This window comes from Lithobates pipiens, unplaced genomic scaffold, assembly GCF_037356315.1.
Source record: "Lithobates pipiens isolate NorthernLeopardFrog02 unplaced genomic scaffold, aLitPip1_a1.2 Scaffold_16, whole genome shotgun sequence".
Taxonomy (NCBI): Eukaryota; Metazoa; Chordata; class Amphibia; order Anura; family Ranidae; genus Lithobates; species Lithobates pipiens.
Window position 1 is genome coordinate 218,689,723 of NW_027507748.1, and position 17,448 is coordinate 218,707,170.

The 17,448-nt window shown below is 47.0% G+C and overlaps 1 protein-coding gene across 1 annotated transcript; it reads right to left on the minus strand.

Annotated features, from left to right (window-relative positions):
• Window positions 1–819: 819 nt before the first annotated feature.
• Window positions 820–16,970, minus strand: SH3BGRL3 (SH3 domain binding glutamate rich protein like 3). Its single transcript, XM_077481051.1, has 3 exons — window positions 16,805–16,970; window positions 8,499–8,666; window positions 820–1,288 (listed from the first exon to the last, which is right to left on the minus strand). Exons 1-3 carry the CDS (start codon window positions 16,847–16,849, stop codon window positions 1,223–1,225), a joined length of 279 nt encoding a protein of 92 aa, XP_077337177.1. The 5' UTR covers window positions 16,850–16,970; the 3' UTR covers window positions 820–1,222.
• Between the last annotated feature and the right edge of the window lie 478 nt (window positions 16,971–17,448).

Here is a 17,448-nt window from a genome sequence, read left to right on the forward strand (position 1 = left end):
TTGGTAAATTACTGGAAAAAAAAAAAAAATAGCTTGCATCTGGTTTAGGGTTGTAAAAATTCAAACAAATGCGGAAAGTACCGAATTTATCGGCGTATAACACGCACTTTTCTCCCCTTAAAATCAGGGGAAAAATCGCGGGTGCGTGTTATACGCCGTTCCTCCGCGATTTCTGAGCAATTTTGAGCTTCTAGGCGGCTTTCGCCCGCCTTCCGGCCATTCTTGGCGAACCGGCAAGAATGCCCGGGAGCGGCCGAAAGCCACCAAGCACGGCAGAAAGCCGCGAGAAGAGCCGAAGAACTACCGGGCGCGGCCGAGATACACAGGACATGTCGGCGGTGCCATTTTTAAAAATAAAATCTGCAATTAACACAAGGGGACAACGATGCACAAGGCTGCAATGATGGACAGGCTGCAGGACAAGGCTGCAAATGACACTGACAACGCTTCAGATGGACACTGATAAGGCTGCATTGATGGGCATTTAAATGTACGTTTTTTCCCCTTAAATTTCCCTCCTAAACTTGGGGTGCGCGTTATTATACAACCGCGCGTGTTATATGCCGATAAATACGGTATATATTAGTAAAATGATCTGAAGAGACAGTTTTTACCTTGAAATATAAGAAAATTAGTATATAAACTAGCCAAAAGAAACTTTATAAACAAGCAAAATTACATTTCTTGAACAAAAAATAAAGTGTGATTTCAGTCTTTAAATATCAGCCCACAAATTGTTGTGTGCCAAATTTATTATGATCATTAGATACCAATTTACTTATCTAATCTTAAAAATTCAGCATGCAAATAACAAGAACCTTGATGATAAGAAACACATTTATTAATAGTCTGGAAGACTTGCTTCCTCTTTGGCAGGAAATATACATGTTGAATTCACAGTCTAGATGAGACAGATGACCGCTTAGCCGCCAGCAGAAATAAAGGGGTTCTGTAACATTGGAAGGCAGTCAATGGTCTCTTTTCTTACTTTCCAGTTTAACTGCACTACTCTGGGAATGGTGATCAATTTAGGAATGTTTTTTTTTTGCAAAACTGGAATGACAAAAGGTCTTAGCAATAAAAAAAAAAAAGAAAAAAAAAAAAGCTACACTACTTAAGTAGACTACAGAATACTAGGGAATGATATAAGGCGTGTTGGGAGCAAGCTCTGGAAGTATAGAATTGCCGATATTAATTCCACCTTTACTGCAGAGATAAAGTCCTAGTTTTCTCCTAGGAATTTCTTCAATTCACCATCTTCCACTGCAGCCATTACCTCATCATAGCCCTACAAATAAAATGGGGAAAAATAGGTTCAGTATATAAATAAAACATAAATGCAATAGACAATACATTTGAGAATCCCTTTTAAGATTTTTTTTTTTTTTCTTAGCACCTACAACGTAATTGGATTTACACAGCGAGGTCATCACAATTATGGGCCATCTGTGAGACATGGGCGTTCTAGTATTGTAGAACACCCCACATCAGCAATAAATCCTTTGTCGGTATTGCATGGAGACATCTGCACTGAAATTGACTGATCTGGGCCACTCCGAGATCCCTACAATGTCAATTATCTCACCACACTCCAACCATAACGAAAATAATTGTTTTGAAAAAATATCTAACCTGCTCCCACCCTCATTCTATGCCCCATACCAGTGATGGTGAACCTTGGCACCCCTGATGTTTTGGAACTACATTTCCCATGATGCTCATGCACTCTGCAGTGAAGTTGAGCAACATGGGAAATGTAGTTCTAAAACATCTGGGGTGCCAAGGTTTGCAATCGCTGCCCTATATTAACTACTCTGTACAGGAAAGAGGTGTATACATATCTATTCCCTGGGCACTCCGATCTGCCAGTGGCTGGCTTCAGTGAAGAGGCGAGGTTGCTGACAACGACTACAATGTCCTGGAGGTGATGTCACCCATAGTCTTTAGATGGGGTATTCGTTGAGCTGTTCCTCTGCTACCCTGAAGCCGGCGCTGGGAGCTGATCATATGACTGGATAGAGATCTGTGCCATGAGGGGCAGGGGACCAGATGCAGTTCTAGAATGAACCTGCTGGAGTAAGGTAAGGGGTTTGTATGGGTGGTGCATTGCCAGGGTGGCAGCCGTACGTAGGGTCTTCGTTGTCATTTCCGGTAGAGTGGTGATGTCACATTGTTGACCATCTTCGGCTGTTGGAACACAAGCTTGCCCCAGGGAGAGTAGAGGCGTTTTCAGCGTACTAAACTATATGGCTGCTGGCACATGTAAATGCTTTTTTGTGCCTATTGGCTGGGAGAGAGAGGGAAGAGAGAGGGGAAGAGAGAGGGGAAGAGAGAGAGAGAGGGGAAGAGAGAGGGGAAGAGAGAGGGGAAGAGAGAGAGAGAGGGGAAAGAGAGAGGGGAAGAGAGAGAGAGAGGGGAAAAGAGAGAGGGGGAAAGAGAGAGGGGGAAAGAGAGAGGGGGAAAGAGAGAGGGGGAAAGAGAGAGGGGAAAGAGAGAGGGGGAAAGAGAGAGGGGGAGAGAGAGAGGAGAGAGAGAGAGAGAGAGAGAGAGAGAGAGAGAGAGAGAGAGAGAGAGAGAGAGAGAGAGAGAGAGAGAGAGAGAGAGAGAGAGAGAGAGAGAGAGAGAGAGAGAGAGAGAGAAGAGAGAGAGAGAGAGAGAGAGAGAGAGAGAGAGAGAGAGAGAGAGAGAGAGAGAGAGAGAGAGAGAGAGAGAGAGAGAGAGAGAGAGAGAGAGAGAGAGAGAGAGAGAGAGAGAGAGAGATATATATATATATATATATATATATATATATATATATATATATATATATATATAAGTCTTTGGGTTCCAAACAGGCATCCTGGCAGACCACATGCCTGGTATAAAGAGGAAATCATAGTGCTTGAATCTAAATGAAGCGCATACTGACTTTTTTTTTTTTAATACCTTTTGGTGAGTGTGCATTGCTATTATGTGGTGAATTCACACTTCATCTTGCAGTGGCTTGCATAGTGGTGTGGAGGAGCACAAGCAAGAATAAAATATGTGGTATGGGAACACACTTTGTTTGATTTATGGAATGTGGTCAGATTTTTTTGAGAGTGTGGTATCCATTTCTTTACATGTTTAATTTAAAATGGTGTTTGAGTCTATAAAAGGTTGTATTAAGATTAAGCGCCTGCTTTTTACACATGGCATAACATCAGCATTGTAATAGCATTACAAACAACAGATATATTGGACAATCCAATATAAGCTACTAAATTTACGTTGGGAGTTCTGCTTGTCTGCTGACCATCTCTTTCTACCACATCAGCTTCTCCTCTTCTATTTCTAAAGACTACATATCCCATGGTACCTTGCTGCCTGCAAGCACTTATCCCTGTACCGACTCCACCTCATTTCAGCACCTCTGTAGTTCAGATGGCAGGCTCTGTGAGATATGTGACACAGCAGTGCCTACCCACAGGGCATAGTGAATACATGTCACAGAAATAAATGTGTGGGGATCGTCACAATGTTTGTAAACTCCAAGATTGATCAATTTAAGGAATACTCTAGAAATAATGTGGAAATACAGTAAAAACAAAATTTAAAATTCTGATCACAGGTACACTTTAAAATATGAGCTCACTAGAACTTCCCTTTTCGCTGCATTTAGCATCTGCTGACAGACACTATGTACTGTGTACATAACATTTGCATGTGCAAGTCAACATTGAACTTTATATTTGTAGACAAAGTGGGAAGGATGAAACCAGCGAAAATCAACACGTAGGTGAAGACATGTCAGTGATCAGGAGCCGATGAGGTCCTAGATCAAAATCTGGCAACCTATGTGAACTATATGTTGCAGTACCAATTAACCAATCACTAGAGAGATAAGGAGCCAATGGGTCACTTAGCCGACCAGCTTGCGTGTACAGTTGAACATAGAGAGAGAGAAAGAAGAAATGTCAGTGTTTTTGGAGACTTCTTTTAGCATCAGTGATCAGTCAGCTCTTGGAATAAAATTTCTGGGGCAGCAAGTTCGGCAAATTAGCAGTGGCTTGTATGCCGTTTGTAGATAATTTTTCTTACAGTGGACTGATTGATTTAAAAAAAAACGTAGCAATCTTTTTTAGATTTATTGCCAGACTCCTCAACAACCAGCTATCTTAAGAAAGTACGAGTTTACAAATAAATAAAAAAACATTTATACTCCCCTATGTAGATGCAGCATTGATCCCATGTGAGGACTGAGCAATCAAAGACCACTGATCTTTCGGGTTTGCTCTGAGGGTTAATCTCTACCCCTCCAATGCTCACTGGAGCGCTGGACTGTGCAGGGGCTGGAGTAGCTGGGTCAGTCACTCATTGGCATACTGAGAGGCTGAGGCATCTGTGTGGATCCTGACATTTTTGTTGGGATCCCCACAGGAGCCGAGACTGGATTTGACATCAGCAGACTTTAGCCTGCTGTCAACTGAAATCTGTATCACAGCTATGCAGAACTAAATGCACTGCTGTGACCAAAAAGGAGAAGTATGGCCAACTTCTCCTTTAAATCAGACCTTCACCCATGAAAAGCTTTTCTGTTGATCTGGCTTCTCAAAAAAATTTCTAACACTTTTTTTTTTTTTTTTCCCTTTCGCCTTGCAGTGTTCAATTTCCTGAATCCTTGATTAGACGACCCACTGCCTCCTGGGATGTCTACGTCACATCCCAAGTAGTATCATTTTAGCTCAAGATCTCATGCATGCACAGGCTGCTACATGTCTCTGCCAGTTTATGGGACGTGTGGGTCTCTAGGTTTTCTGGCAGGGGTGTCTAGATTTGAAAACTGGCTTCTCAGAATTACAAATTCTCTTTGCAGGTAAAACTGCTCCTATAAAAAAAAAAAAAAAAAAAAATCCCGCTATACATTTAGCTGTTTGGGGGGTGGGGCGTTTTTAACCTTTAAAAAGATATGCAACTGACAATATGAAACCTTCGACTCTATTTTATGAAGCATTACGGTGTTTTTTTCACTGCAACTCAGTGAATGTGAAATGTCTGTACTAAGGCTACTGGGTAAGAATGCATGCCTGTTAATCTGCTTTCCACATGTAAACAGAAAATTGGCAAGGGTGACGTGTTGGCAGTAGATAATAATCTTCATAAAAATAAAGGAGTGGAATGGCATTCAGTGCAATTGTGTGCTGTAGGCTCCTTCACGTAGCAAGCTAATCAACATGTTTTTTTTTTGTCACAGAATTCCCAGCGTCTTTAATGAATTCATTTTTAGTTAGCAGGTAAAATTATGTTTCTCATAATGCTAATGTGCACAAAAAAAAAAAAAAATTTACCAAATAATCCACAAAGTAACAAAAAGTATTCATAAAAAATTAATAATTATTTGTGTGCCTTCAGCAAAAGTGATTCAAAGTGGTTGATTTACTAAAATTGGGAGAGTGCAAAATCTGGTGCTTGGCTACTATGCTGAGCTGCATCACATTTTGTACTGTCCCGTTTTACTAAATCAACCAAAAAGTGTTTATTTAAAAAATCCAATGTGGAATTGTAGACTCTCACTTAAACTACAAATTCCTGCTCTGCAAGATGTTTCTCTGAACCAGTTCCACTTTGCCCTTCTTTCTAGTAAACACTATATACAATCCCCATGTCATACACAGCATTATTCTGATCAATATGACCTTCATGCTGAAGCTCTAAAAAACCATTTCCCCCACCCATACTCTGCTTTCAGGAAGCCAGCCCGCGCTTTAAATTTACTTCATCGTAAAAACACAGCATTCTGCATCTATTGACTAATGAGCTGCCAACAAATAGCCCATTGTAATCAATAGATGTTGCCAGTGCCTGCCCAGTAATGGGGCTAGAATGTAATCAAATCCAGTATAGAACGTATGCTGGCCATCTGAAAAGCAGCTCTGATCTGAGTTCTGAGGTTTCTGACTTTCTTCAACATGCATGTGTTGAAGAAAGAAACCCTAGGGCATGCATCAATGATTTTAACTGGAAACAGTTCTGATATCAATTAAAATTCAGTCACGTGTACTTGATCAGGACGGAATTTTTTTCCCCCGATGGAGCAATCTGGATCATGCTTTATTGGGGTCGTTTTGCCTTCCTCTGGATCAACTGTGGGTATAGGATAGTCTATATGGGAGGTATTCCATTTGTGCATCCCCCCCCCATGTTAGGTAAACTGGATGTACTAATGTCTGTTTTTCACCCAGATGTAAATTAAAAATAAAAAAAATAAAAACTATGTAAAAAAATAAAAAGAACTGCAGTTGACATCTTGAGCAGCTTGAAGGAGATTATGCATTCCTATAGACTTGTGTAGGACTGCAAAACCTGTTTGATGTGAACGAAAGCTCATCGATAAAGACCCTCAAGCCTGCCACAAATTGGTTGAATCTCAGCCAGTTCAACAGGGACCCATGTATAGGCTGGCTGATTGTACCATCAATTGACTTGGGTACACTCAGCATGCCAGATTTTTGCATACAATTACTGCAAGGGGATATAGACCCCCCCCCCCCCCCCCCACCAGGAGAAAAAAAAATAAAAAAATTGATCTGCAGGGGGATTCCCGCATCAACACATTCAGTGTTGATGGGGAAAGCAAAATTATTTTCTTACCTGCAACCTAAAGTTGCAGAAAAGAATTTGCAACATCTATGACCCGCCTTAGTGAGAGCTTCAGTAAAACACAATGCATAAAAGGTAATATTTTTTTTAATTACTTTGCTAAAAAAGGTTTCCTCTTTTGGCTGCCACAGGAGGCGACATGTCACCTCCTAACTGCCTGCTTTAACCCTAAACAGGCCAAACCACTATGCCGTAACCGTGTACATTGCATGCAATTGTGGTATGACCCCATTACCTTTAAAAGGCTACGTACTTCCCATCGAATGCATCTCAGCTGCGGTGGGGGTGGAACGCAACCGCCTGCTTTTACCACCTACCGTCTCTGCACATCTGATCTGAACAAGCCCTTAGCAAGGGAATATGAAAGATTCCATACTGACCGCTCTGAAAATGCTAGCCACTTGACTGTCATGCAACTTCAACAGCTTCAGTACTTTCTGACATGCTGCCCTTGAAGTGTGCATAGGCACTGTGACTTCACTCTGACTTTCTATTCTGCATGCTTGTTTTTTTAGGGCAGACTCAAAGTATTGAGCACAAAACACAGAAAGCTGACATTTGTGCAGTGTGCACGGAGTTGCTCTAAGACTCTTTTTACACCGGGGCATTTTTTAGGCAGTTTTCAGTTGCTTTAGCGTTAAAAAAGCACCTGTAAAGCGCTTGAAAGAAGCCTTATCTGCAATCCCAATGTGAAAGCCTGAGTGCTTTCCCACTGGAGGAGGAGGACTAGGCAGTGCATTTAGAAGGATTTGCCCTCATCAAACTTGACAGAGATTACACAGTGGTGGCAATAGCGGTCTCTTTGTGGCACCTAGAAAGGACATTTGGTGTAAATTGCATCAAGGAGGGGGACTAGGAAATGTATTTTGAACAATAGCGGTCTCTTTGTGGCACCTAGAAAGGACATTTGGTGTAAATTGCATCAAGGAGGGGGACTAGGAAATGTATTTTGAAGGATTTTCCTCTTTGTCAAGCCTGACAGATCAAAAAGTGGTGGCACTGGCTGTCTCTCAGTGCCACCTCTGAGGACACTGTGCAGACTGAATCAAGGAGTGGGACTAGGCACTGGCATACTCAATAGAAAGATTACATGATGGTGGAGATAGCCATCGCTTGGCAGCACTTCCAAGGACACAACGTGTAAACTGTATTGGGAAGTCGGACCAGGCAACACATTTGGAGGGATTTCCCTTTGTCAAGTTAAACAGTCAGATTACACTGTGGAGACGATAGTCGTCCCTGGCAGTGCCTCCAAGGACATGGGGATGCAAGCTATAGCAAAAAGGGGGACAAGGAAATTCAAGGGAATTCTCTCCTTGGTAAGCTTGAAAAAGGGAGAAATACCTCTAAATGTAATCCCTATTCCCCTTCCTTAATTCAGCTTGAACCCCAAGTCCCTGAAGGCACCACTGAGAGACAGCTATCGCTGCCACCTTCTAATCTCTGCAACCTGCATAATGTGCAGGTTGCATCTGACAGTTGGGAATTTGGGATTGGCCACTTTGTTAATAATAATAATAATTAATACTTAGAAATGTAGCTCCTTTTATTGCACGAGATCCATGTGCGCTTATCTTTTTGCTATTGCTGTACCTTTTCAATGTTTCATTATTATTTAATGAAAAACACAATCCTGGCATAGGCACCAGAACGATCTAGCCACTTCCTCTGGAATACCAGCAATGAACTATCACACAAAGTTTCTGAGCCAATACATCAGTGGAATTCATTACTAATCAAGGTTGCTTCTGGCTGAAATCCCCATGCCAGATTCTCTATACAAAATCTATTTTTAAAATCCAGCTTGCTTAAACATATAAAAATATGTCTAAACTTGAAACTTCAAGGTAATGAAGTAACACAATAATCAGAACTCTTACCCCAAGGTACTTGTCACCCAGGAACAACTGAGGAGGAAGTGCGTTGGGGTTGCCACATTTCTCTCTCATTTCTGTTCGTAAACTGTTGTCCGCGGCTATATCCACTGTTTCATAGGGCCGTCCAGAAGTGTCCAAAACCCGAACTATGTCTTGCTGCTGCGCCTTTGTCTAGATGATAAATAAGACATTTTATTCGATTATTATTTATTTAGTAGACCATGTAAAACCAGTGTGGAGAGGTTCCAATACGGTCAGGGAACTCTCCAAACGTGAAACTTACTGGTTATTAAATTGACTCTCTCACCACCAAATGGTTAAATGTGGAGTTGGCTATAAATTGCTTCATTAGCGACCATTGAAGCTATCCTGCCATATTTAATTATATTTCATGGCGTTTTTATATTTGTAATTTTATATGCATTTTTTTAAAATATAGTTTTGTATGGATTTTATATACCGTACATATGAGCTGTTAAACACACATAATAATAAATAATATATATATATATATATATATATATATATATATAAAATCATTGTTCATTTTAGTGTTTTTCACATCCTAGTAATTATGTGGTAGAGAAGTACAGGGGTGATAATACTGTTATAATAGTCCTGCAGTAAATGCACTAGAGAAGTACAGGGGTGATAATACTGTTATAATAGTCCTGCAGTAAATGCACTAGAAACCTAAATCACATGCTTATTTATTTTATTTACTATAATTTAGATGTATTGTATATGTACTTTTGATTGAGTAATATATCGGCCTGGGCTTAGATATGTCCCATGTTGAATTTAGGTATTCAAGTTATGTGAAGCTTTATGCGGATTACATATTGATCTCCAAAGTTAAGTGGTGATGGCCGCCTGTGTGCAATTTTGTAGATATGAGCGGTTTGGTACTTAAGAGGTTAATGCTAAGGCTGCAACTTGTTGATATATAAACCGGGATGCCATGCCATAAGGCCACTCCCTCAGAGGAAGTCATGATGACAAAACGCGTCAGCACGTGACCCTACGGCAACCGGAAGTGCCGTTTTGCATTCCACGGCCAGGAAGAGACAACCAGAAGCAAGCGGTGGACGCTGAATAAAACCTTCTAAATGCTGATGAGATAAGAACCATCTTACGGTTAGATTTTATGGAGCCTGTCATTTGAGATGAATAAAGGGATAAGAAAAACGGAATTATGCTATTGTGAACTTTTTTCTATCTGAGTACCTATGAGATATCCAGTACAGCTCTGACACCCTCCATGATGTGGATGACTTTCTTTGGTAACATATCAAGGCTTGATGTGTTCTTTCTGGTGACACACGTCTTAAGGACTCTGGTGTGAGGAGCACATCTTCAATATCACATTAGGATCACCATCTGTGTCTCTCTGGACTTTTATCACCATCTGTCATTCACTTTTTTCTCATGTGTGATTTATCGTATGAAAGCTGGTCATAATAAGTAATAGGGCTGGGGAAAAAATCTATTTAAATCTTGAATCGAGTTGGGAGGTCAAATCGATTAAAAATTTCAGCAAATCAATTTTTTTTTTTTCCCTTTCACCAGGACTGGCGCAGACACTGCGCCGGTCCTGAATAGCTGCAGACAGGAGTTTTTAGGCGAGGCCGGACGCCATGGACTAGGCCGAAGCCACAGCACTGCCTAAAAACTCCTGTCCGCAACTCCTCAGGACCGACACGGTGTCCATCAAAAAAATAAATAAAAACTCGGTTCGAAACGTGAATCTGGGTTTTTTTTTTTTAATCACAGATTTATTTATTTTTTCAGAAAACTGCCCAGCTCTAATAAGTAATGACAGTAGCGCTGCTTTAGTAATTAGGGATACTTGTTGAAGCACATTTTACTATATTGTATGGACTGCTTTTTTGGCAATTTATTGCATTTTAAGCGGCAGCTGACACTTTTGAATCGCTGCGGTTTACTGAATCACTGTGGTTATTGAATGGTTTATATTATTTTTAGACTTACTAGCTCCATAGCACTGAGGTATTGAAAGAAGGCCTGGGTTTTCACTGTATTTTGACAAGAAATTTTACTTACTCATTTACTTAATGACTATCCGTAATAAGCAAGCAGATTAGCAAACCGTGTGAACTGACAAATTGCACAATATTTGTTGAGCCGAAAATACACATTCAGAGCTGTCAAAACAACAAAATTAGGAATCGCCATTGGCTAGGTTTCTAAATTTCATGATTCTCTGCATATAGACCATAGAGTATTCAAAATGAATGAACTCCTTGGATGAGGTTCACTAACTGCAATCATCACTTATGTACTTGGGAGGCAGACTAGATTCAGGCCTCATGCACACTGGATGTTATATAGTAGCGTTAGCAGTAGAAAGCCATAGAATGAGTTTTTCAACTTTTTTTTAAGTTTTTTTTTTTAGTAAAACTATACTCCCACTCAGGCTGGGTTCACACCGCTGCGGCAGTGAGAACCGGATGCGATTCGCACCGCACTGCAAATCACATCCGATCTCTGTGCGATGCGAGTTCAGCCATACAGATAGTATGGCTGAATTCGCATCGCACCCGCCGCAAACTCGCACGGGACCCTTTTTTTGGTCCGCAGCAGAATCGGATCGCATGGGTGTTCACACCATGTGATCCGATTCCTGTCCGAGTTTGCAGATCGCACTGCGATATGCGAACTGATCTGGGGGTGTCATTAACATTTCACTGACACTCCCTGCAGTCCGCATAGGGCAGTGTGAACTGCCGGCGGGAGGCATGCGATGCGGGAAAACGCAGCGGATTCGCGGCGTTCCCGCATCGCTCCGGTGTGAACCCAGCCTTAAAGCGGTAGTAAATTCACAGATTTTTTTTTTAAACTTGTAAGGCAAAAGGCATAATGAGCTAGTATGCGCCGCATAATAGCTCATTATGAAATACTTACCTTAGAACGAGGCGTCAGCAGGTGATCTCGGTCCACGCCGAGGGATCTGACATTTTCTCTCAGCGCTTCTTCCTCCAACGCTGTGAATGGCTGAAGCTGTGATGTCGTCACTCCCGTGCATGAATGTGGGAGACCTCTATTCGGCATCCGCCAAACCTTTCAGCCGGGAAATTCGGAGTGCATGTGCCGCTGAAGTCAGAGGCAGCATGCAAGGGGAATATCTCCTAAACCGTATAGGTTTAGGACATATTCTTTTTACCTACAGGTAAGCCTTATTATAGGCTTACCTGTAGGTACAAGTAAAAAAAAAAAAAAAAAAAAAGACTTTACTACTGCTTTAAGCTTATGGCTCATAAACGCTAAATAGACACTTTTTTTGCAGCGTTACAGCTGAAAAACTATTTGTTTTTTTCCAGCTAGATAACGCTGATAAGAGCCTATGTGTGCATGGACACTAAGGATAACATTACTGGCTGGAGAGAAGAAAAAAAATAAAAAAAATAAAAAAAAATAAAAACCACGCCTGAAGCCAAAGACAGCAGCTATAAAAACATCCAGTGTGCATGAGGCCTTAGGCCCCCTTTTTACATGGGTTGTCCAATCAGGTCTGCCTGTCAGTTTTTTCAGCTCTCAGCAAACAGTCTCGGACTGGTTTGGATGCATTGAGGCCCACGTTTCCTGCTGAATATATAGGTATACATGCGCACACACTTGGTGGTCAGGAGAAGGTTTAAAAAAAAAAAAAAAAAAAAAAAAAAAAAAAAGAAGATCACAGGCAGCAGCAGACTGTACAGGTATTTGCTGGATTTTGGGATTGTTTTTAACCCTTTCACCACCCTCCTCATACATCTCCGCTCCATCCTGTCCCTGTACGTGACCATTAACTACCATATTTATCGGCATATAACACGCACCTTCATTTTAGGAGGGAAGTTTTGGAAAAAAATAAAAATTTAAATAAAGAACTTTGAAGCAAAAATAAGGGTCAGTGCCCATCAATGCAGCCTCACAATTGCCCATCAATGCAGCCTGATCAATGCCCACCTGCAGCCTTACAATTGTCATCAATGCAGGTTGACCGATGCCCACCTGCAACCTTACAATTGCCCATCAATGCAGCTTGATCAATGCCCACCTGCAGCCTTACAATTGTCATCAATGCAGCTTGATCAATGCTCACCTGCAGCCTCACAATTTCCCATCAATGCAGCTTGATCAGTGCCCATCTACAGCATCAGATTTCTGCTGCCTCAGAGGGGACAGGAGGGGGGCGAGATGAGCGCCGTCAGATTACATACAGAGAGAATCTCCTATTTACTTTAATACAAAGTTCTATGATGGACAGAACACCGGTCCAATGCTAGCCCAGGAGACAGGACTTCCTATTACAGAGGTCGCTGAGCAAACAGGAGATTCTCGCTGTATGTAATCTGATGGCGCTCGTCCGCTCCCCCTCCCCTCCTAGGCAGCCCAGATTGCAGTATCGGAGTATAACACACACACTATTTGCATCCTATTTTCAGGGTGAAAAAAGTGTGTGTTATACATCACTAAATACAGTATTTACCCTCCCTTATCTCGTACATCAATCCCCTTGTCCTGTTCCTCTCACTGTATGCAAACTGCCTATTGACTCCTCCACCTCCTGCTCCCTCTGTGTATTACCTAATATTAGGGACAACGGCTCTGTGCTGGGGCTCTAGCGCAGGGGGGGGACAACGGCTCTGTGTCGGGGCTCTAGCGCAGGGGGGACAACGGCTCTGTGCCGGGGCTCTAGCGCAGGGGGGGGGGGGGACAACGGCTCTGTGCCGGGGCTCTAGCGCAGGGGGGGGGGGACAACGGCTCTGTGCCGGGGCTCTAGCGCAGGGGGGGGGGGGACAACGGCTCTGTGCCGGGGCTCTAGCGCAGGGGGGGGACAACAGCTCTGTGCCGGAGCTCTAGCGCAGGGGGGGGCGACAATGGCTCTGTGCCGGGGCTCTAGCGCAGGGGGGGGCGACAACGGCTCTGTGCCGGGGCTCTAGCGCAGGGGGGGCGACAACGGCTCTGTGCCGGGGCTCTAGCGCAGGGGGGGCGACAACGGCTCTGTGCCGGGGCTCTAGCGCAGGGGGGGCGACAACGGCTCTGTGCCGGGGCTCTAGCGCAGGGGGGGCGACAACGGCTCTGTGCCGGGGCTCTAGCGCAGGGGGGGCGACAACGGCTCTGTGCCGGGGCTCTAGCGCAGGGGGGGCGACAACGGCTCTGTGCCGGGGCTCTAGCGCAAGGGGGGGGACAACGGCTCTGTGCCGGGGCTCTAGCGCAGGGGGGGGACAACGGCTCTGTGCCGGGGGTCTCTAGCGCAGGGGGGGGGGGGGGTCAACGGCTCTGTGCCGGGGCTCTTGCGCAGGGGGGACGGGGGCTTTGTGCCGGGGCTCTAGCGCGGGGGGGCACAACGGCTCTGTCCCGGGGCTCTAGCGCGGGGGGGCACAACGGCTCTGTGCCGGGGCTCTAGCGCGGGGGGGCACAACGGCTCTGTGCCGGGGCTCTAGCGCGGGGGGGCACAACGGCTCTGTGCCGGGGCTCTAGCGCGGGGGGGCACAACGGCTCTGTGCCGGGGCTCTAGCGCGGGGGGGCACAACGGCTCTGTGCCGGGGCTCTAGCGCGGGGGGGCACAACGGCTCTGTGCCGGGGCTCTAGCGCGGGGGGGGGGGGGGCACAACGGCTCTGTGTCGGGGCTCTAGCGCAGGGGGGGGACAACGGCTCTGTGCCGGGGCTCTAGCGCAGGGGGGGGGACAACGGCTCTGTGTCGGGGCTCTAGCGCAGGGGGGGGGACAACGGCTCTGTGCCAGGGCTCTAGCGCAGGGGGGGGGGGGGGGGACAACGGCTCTGTGCCGGGGCTCTAGCGCGGGGGGGGACAACAGCTCTGTGCCGGAGCTCTAGCGCAGGGGGGGGGGGGCGCGACAATGGCTCTGTGCCGGGGCTCTAGCGCAGGGGGGGCGACAACGGCTCTGTGCCGGGGCTCTAGCGCAAGGGGGGGGGGGACAACGGCTCTGTGCCGGGGCTCTAGCGCAAGGGGGGGGGACAACGGCTCTGTGCCGGGGCTCTAGCGCAAGGGGGGGGGACAACGGCTCTGTGCCGGGGCTCTAGCGCGGGGGGGGCACAACGGCTCTGCGCCGGGGGGCACAACGGCTCTGCGCTGGGGCTCTAGCGCGGGGGGGGGGGGGGGCACAACGGCTCTGCGCCGGGGCTCTAGCGCGGGGGGTGGGCACAACGGCTCTGCGCCGGGGCTCTAGCGCGGGGGGTGGGCACAACGGCTCTGCGCCGGGGCTCTAGCGCGGGGGGGGCACAACGGCTCTGCGCCGGGGCTCTAGCGCGGGGGGGGGGGGCACAACGGCTCTGCGCCGGGGCTCTAGCGCGGTGGGTGGGGGAGGGGCACAACGGCTCTGCGCCGGGGCTCTAGCGCAGGGGGGGGGGGCACAACGGCTCTGCGCCGGGGCTGTAGCGCGGGGGGGGGGCACAACGGCTCTGCGCCGGGGCTCTAGCGCGGGGGGGGCACAACGGCTCTGCGCCGGGGGGCACAACGGCTCTGCGCCGGGGCTCTAGCGCGGGGGGGGGGCACAACGGCTCTGCGCCGGGGCTCTAGCGCGGGGGGGGGGCACAACGGCTCTGCGCCGGGGCTCTAGCGCGGGGGGCACAACGGCTCTGCGCCGGGGCTCTAGCGCGGGGGGCACAACGGCTCTGCGCCGGGGCTCTAGCGCGGGGGGCACAACGGCTCTGCGCCGGGGCTCGGGGCACAACGGCTCTGCGCCGGGGCTCTAGCGCGGGGGGGCACAACGGCTCTGCGCCGGGGCTCTAGCGCGGGGGGGGGCACAACGGCTCTGCGCCGGGGCTCTAGCGCGGGGGGGGGGCACAACGGCTCTGCGCCGGGGCTCTAGCGCGGGGGGGGGGCACAACGGCTCTGCGCCGGGGCTCTAGCGCGGGGGGTGGGGGGCACAACGGCTCTGCGCCGGGGCTCTAGCGCGGGGGGGGGGGGGCACAACGGCTCTGCGCCGGGGCTCTAGCGCGGGGGGGGGGGCACAACGGCTCTGCGCCGGGGCTCTAGCGCGGTGGGTGGGGGAGGGGCACAACGGCTCTGCGCCGGGGCTCTAGCGCGGGGGGGGGGCACAACGGCTCTGCGCCGGGGCTCTAGCGCGGGGGGGGGCACAACGGCTCTGCGCCGGGGCTCTAGCGCGGGGGGGGCACAACGGCTCTGCGCCGGGGCTCTAGCGCGGGGGGGGCACAACGGCTCTGCGCCGGGGCTCTAGCGCGGGGGGCACAACGACTCTGCGCCGGGGCTCTAGCGCGGGGGGCACAACGGCTCTGCGCCGGGGCTCTAGCGCGGGGGGCACAACGGCTCTGCGCCGGGGCTCTAGCAAGGGGGGGGGGATGGGGGCTCTAGCGCGGGGGGGGGGGGGGTTGGGCGGGCTCGGCACCCGTCTGAACGAGTCTTTATAAAAGTAAGAGCCCAAAACAATTTTGGTTAAAAATACCGCCAAAAGAAAGCTGTTGCAATAAAACAATATAAAATGTATTTGGGTACTGTGCTGCTTGCCTGAAAAAAATGTCAAAAGTATCACAGGGCTGAAATGAAAAAAAAATGATGCGGTAACGAATACTGGCTGGTACTGGTATGGTTGCAGAAGAGGAAATGGCTGGGTAAATATGACAGAGCAAATATTGAACAAGGATGTCACCATTATGACCGCAGAGGACAGACATAGAAGAAGAGTCACCACATAATGTGGAAGTAAAAATATTCAGAGAAAAAGAAAAACGCTGCATATGTTGAGCATCTGTGCATGGCAACCAATCAGCTTCTAGTATTCATTTTCAATACTTGGCTCAACATGCTCAAGCTAGAAGCTGATTGGTTGTTCTGCACTGCTGCAGTTTTGGTATAATCAGAGATATGAGAATAGTGTTTGGAGGCGCCAATGGAGTCCGTTTCAAAATGTTTTCATTTCTCAGCGATCAGACAAATAAAACAAAAGCAGCTTGGCCCCATGAGTATGCTTTCTATGACCAACCCTTATGTTGTAATAAGGTGATTTCACAATTGCTGGCATCCAGGAATCAATACAGAACAAAGTACACCAAATAGGGCCAATGATGACAAGAATCAGAATGGAGTGTCCCAGCAGTGGCAATGGTGACAGATGACACATCGGCAGTGAAGTTGGAGGACTGCTGGTGCCTCTTTAGGAATCAATGTGATGAGGGATACACTGATGGACAGCTGAAGTCATTGGAAGCCAACAAGATGCTGCAGTAGGACTGAGCGCCCTGCCAGCGCCCAATGACGGCTATTTGCAGCACACCCAGTCTGCATCAGTACCAGGTGACCCCCATGGTGCCCCGTCCCGCCTCACCTCCCGGGAACTGGTCACCGTTGTCATATACATCCTCAGAGACATCTCGCAAGCTTGATCTTTTTCTGCCGTCTCGATTTCCGACCTCTCCCAACCACGTGTCAGCTCTCTAGCCTATCGCGGCGCTCCGCGTGACACGTGACTAGCAGCTGTGAACTACACTTCCCAGTGTGCACCGTGGAGAACTGTTATTTTTTTTTCTTTTTCTTTTAGTCCCGCTGTCTCCAGGGAATAAGACAGTGAGGTGGTATCAGCGGAGAGCAGGAAATGATTATAAAAAATAAACACACATAAAAAATAGTAATTTCTATTTAAAACCTTTGTTAACCACTTCCTGACCAGGCAATTTTTTTTACTTTAACCGACAACTGCGCAGTCGTGCGACGCTGTACCCAAATAAAACGTTTGTCCTTTTTTTTCTCCACAAATAAAGCTTTCTTTTGGTGAAATTTGATCACCTCTGCTGTTTTTATTTTTTGCGCTATAAACAAAAAAAAAAGACCAACAATTTTGGAAAAAAAAAACAAACAACATTTTTTACTTTCTGCTATAAAACATATTCAATAAAAAAAAATTGAATTTCTTCATCAATTTAGGCCGATATGTTTACTAAAGATATGTAGCAGAATACATACTGCCAATAA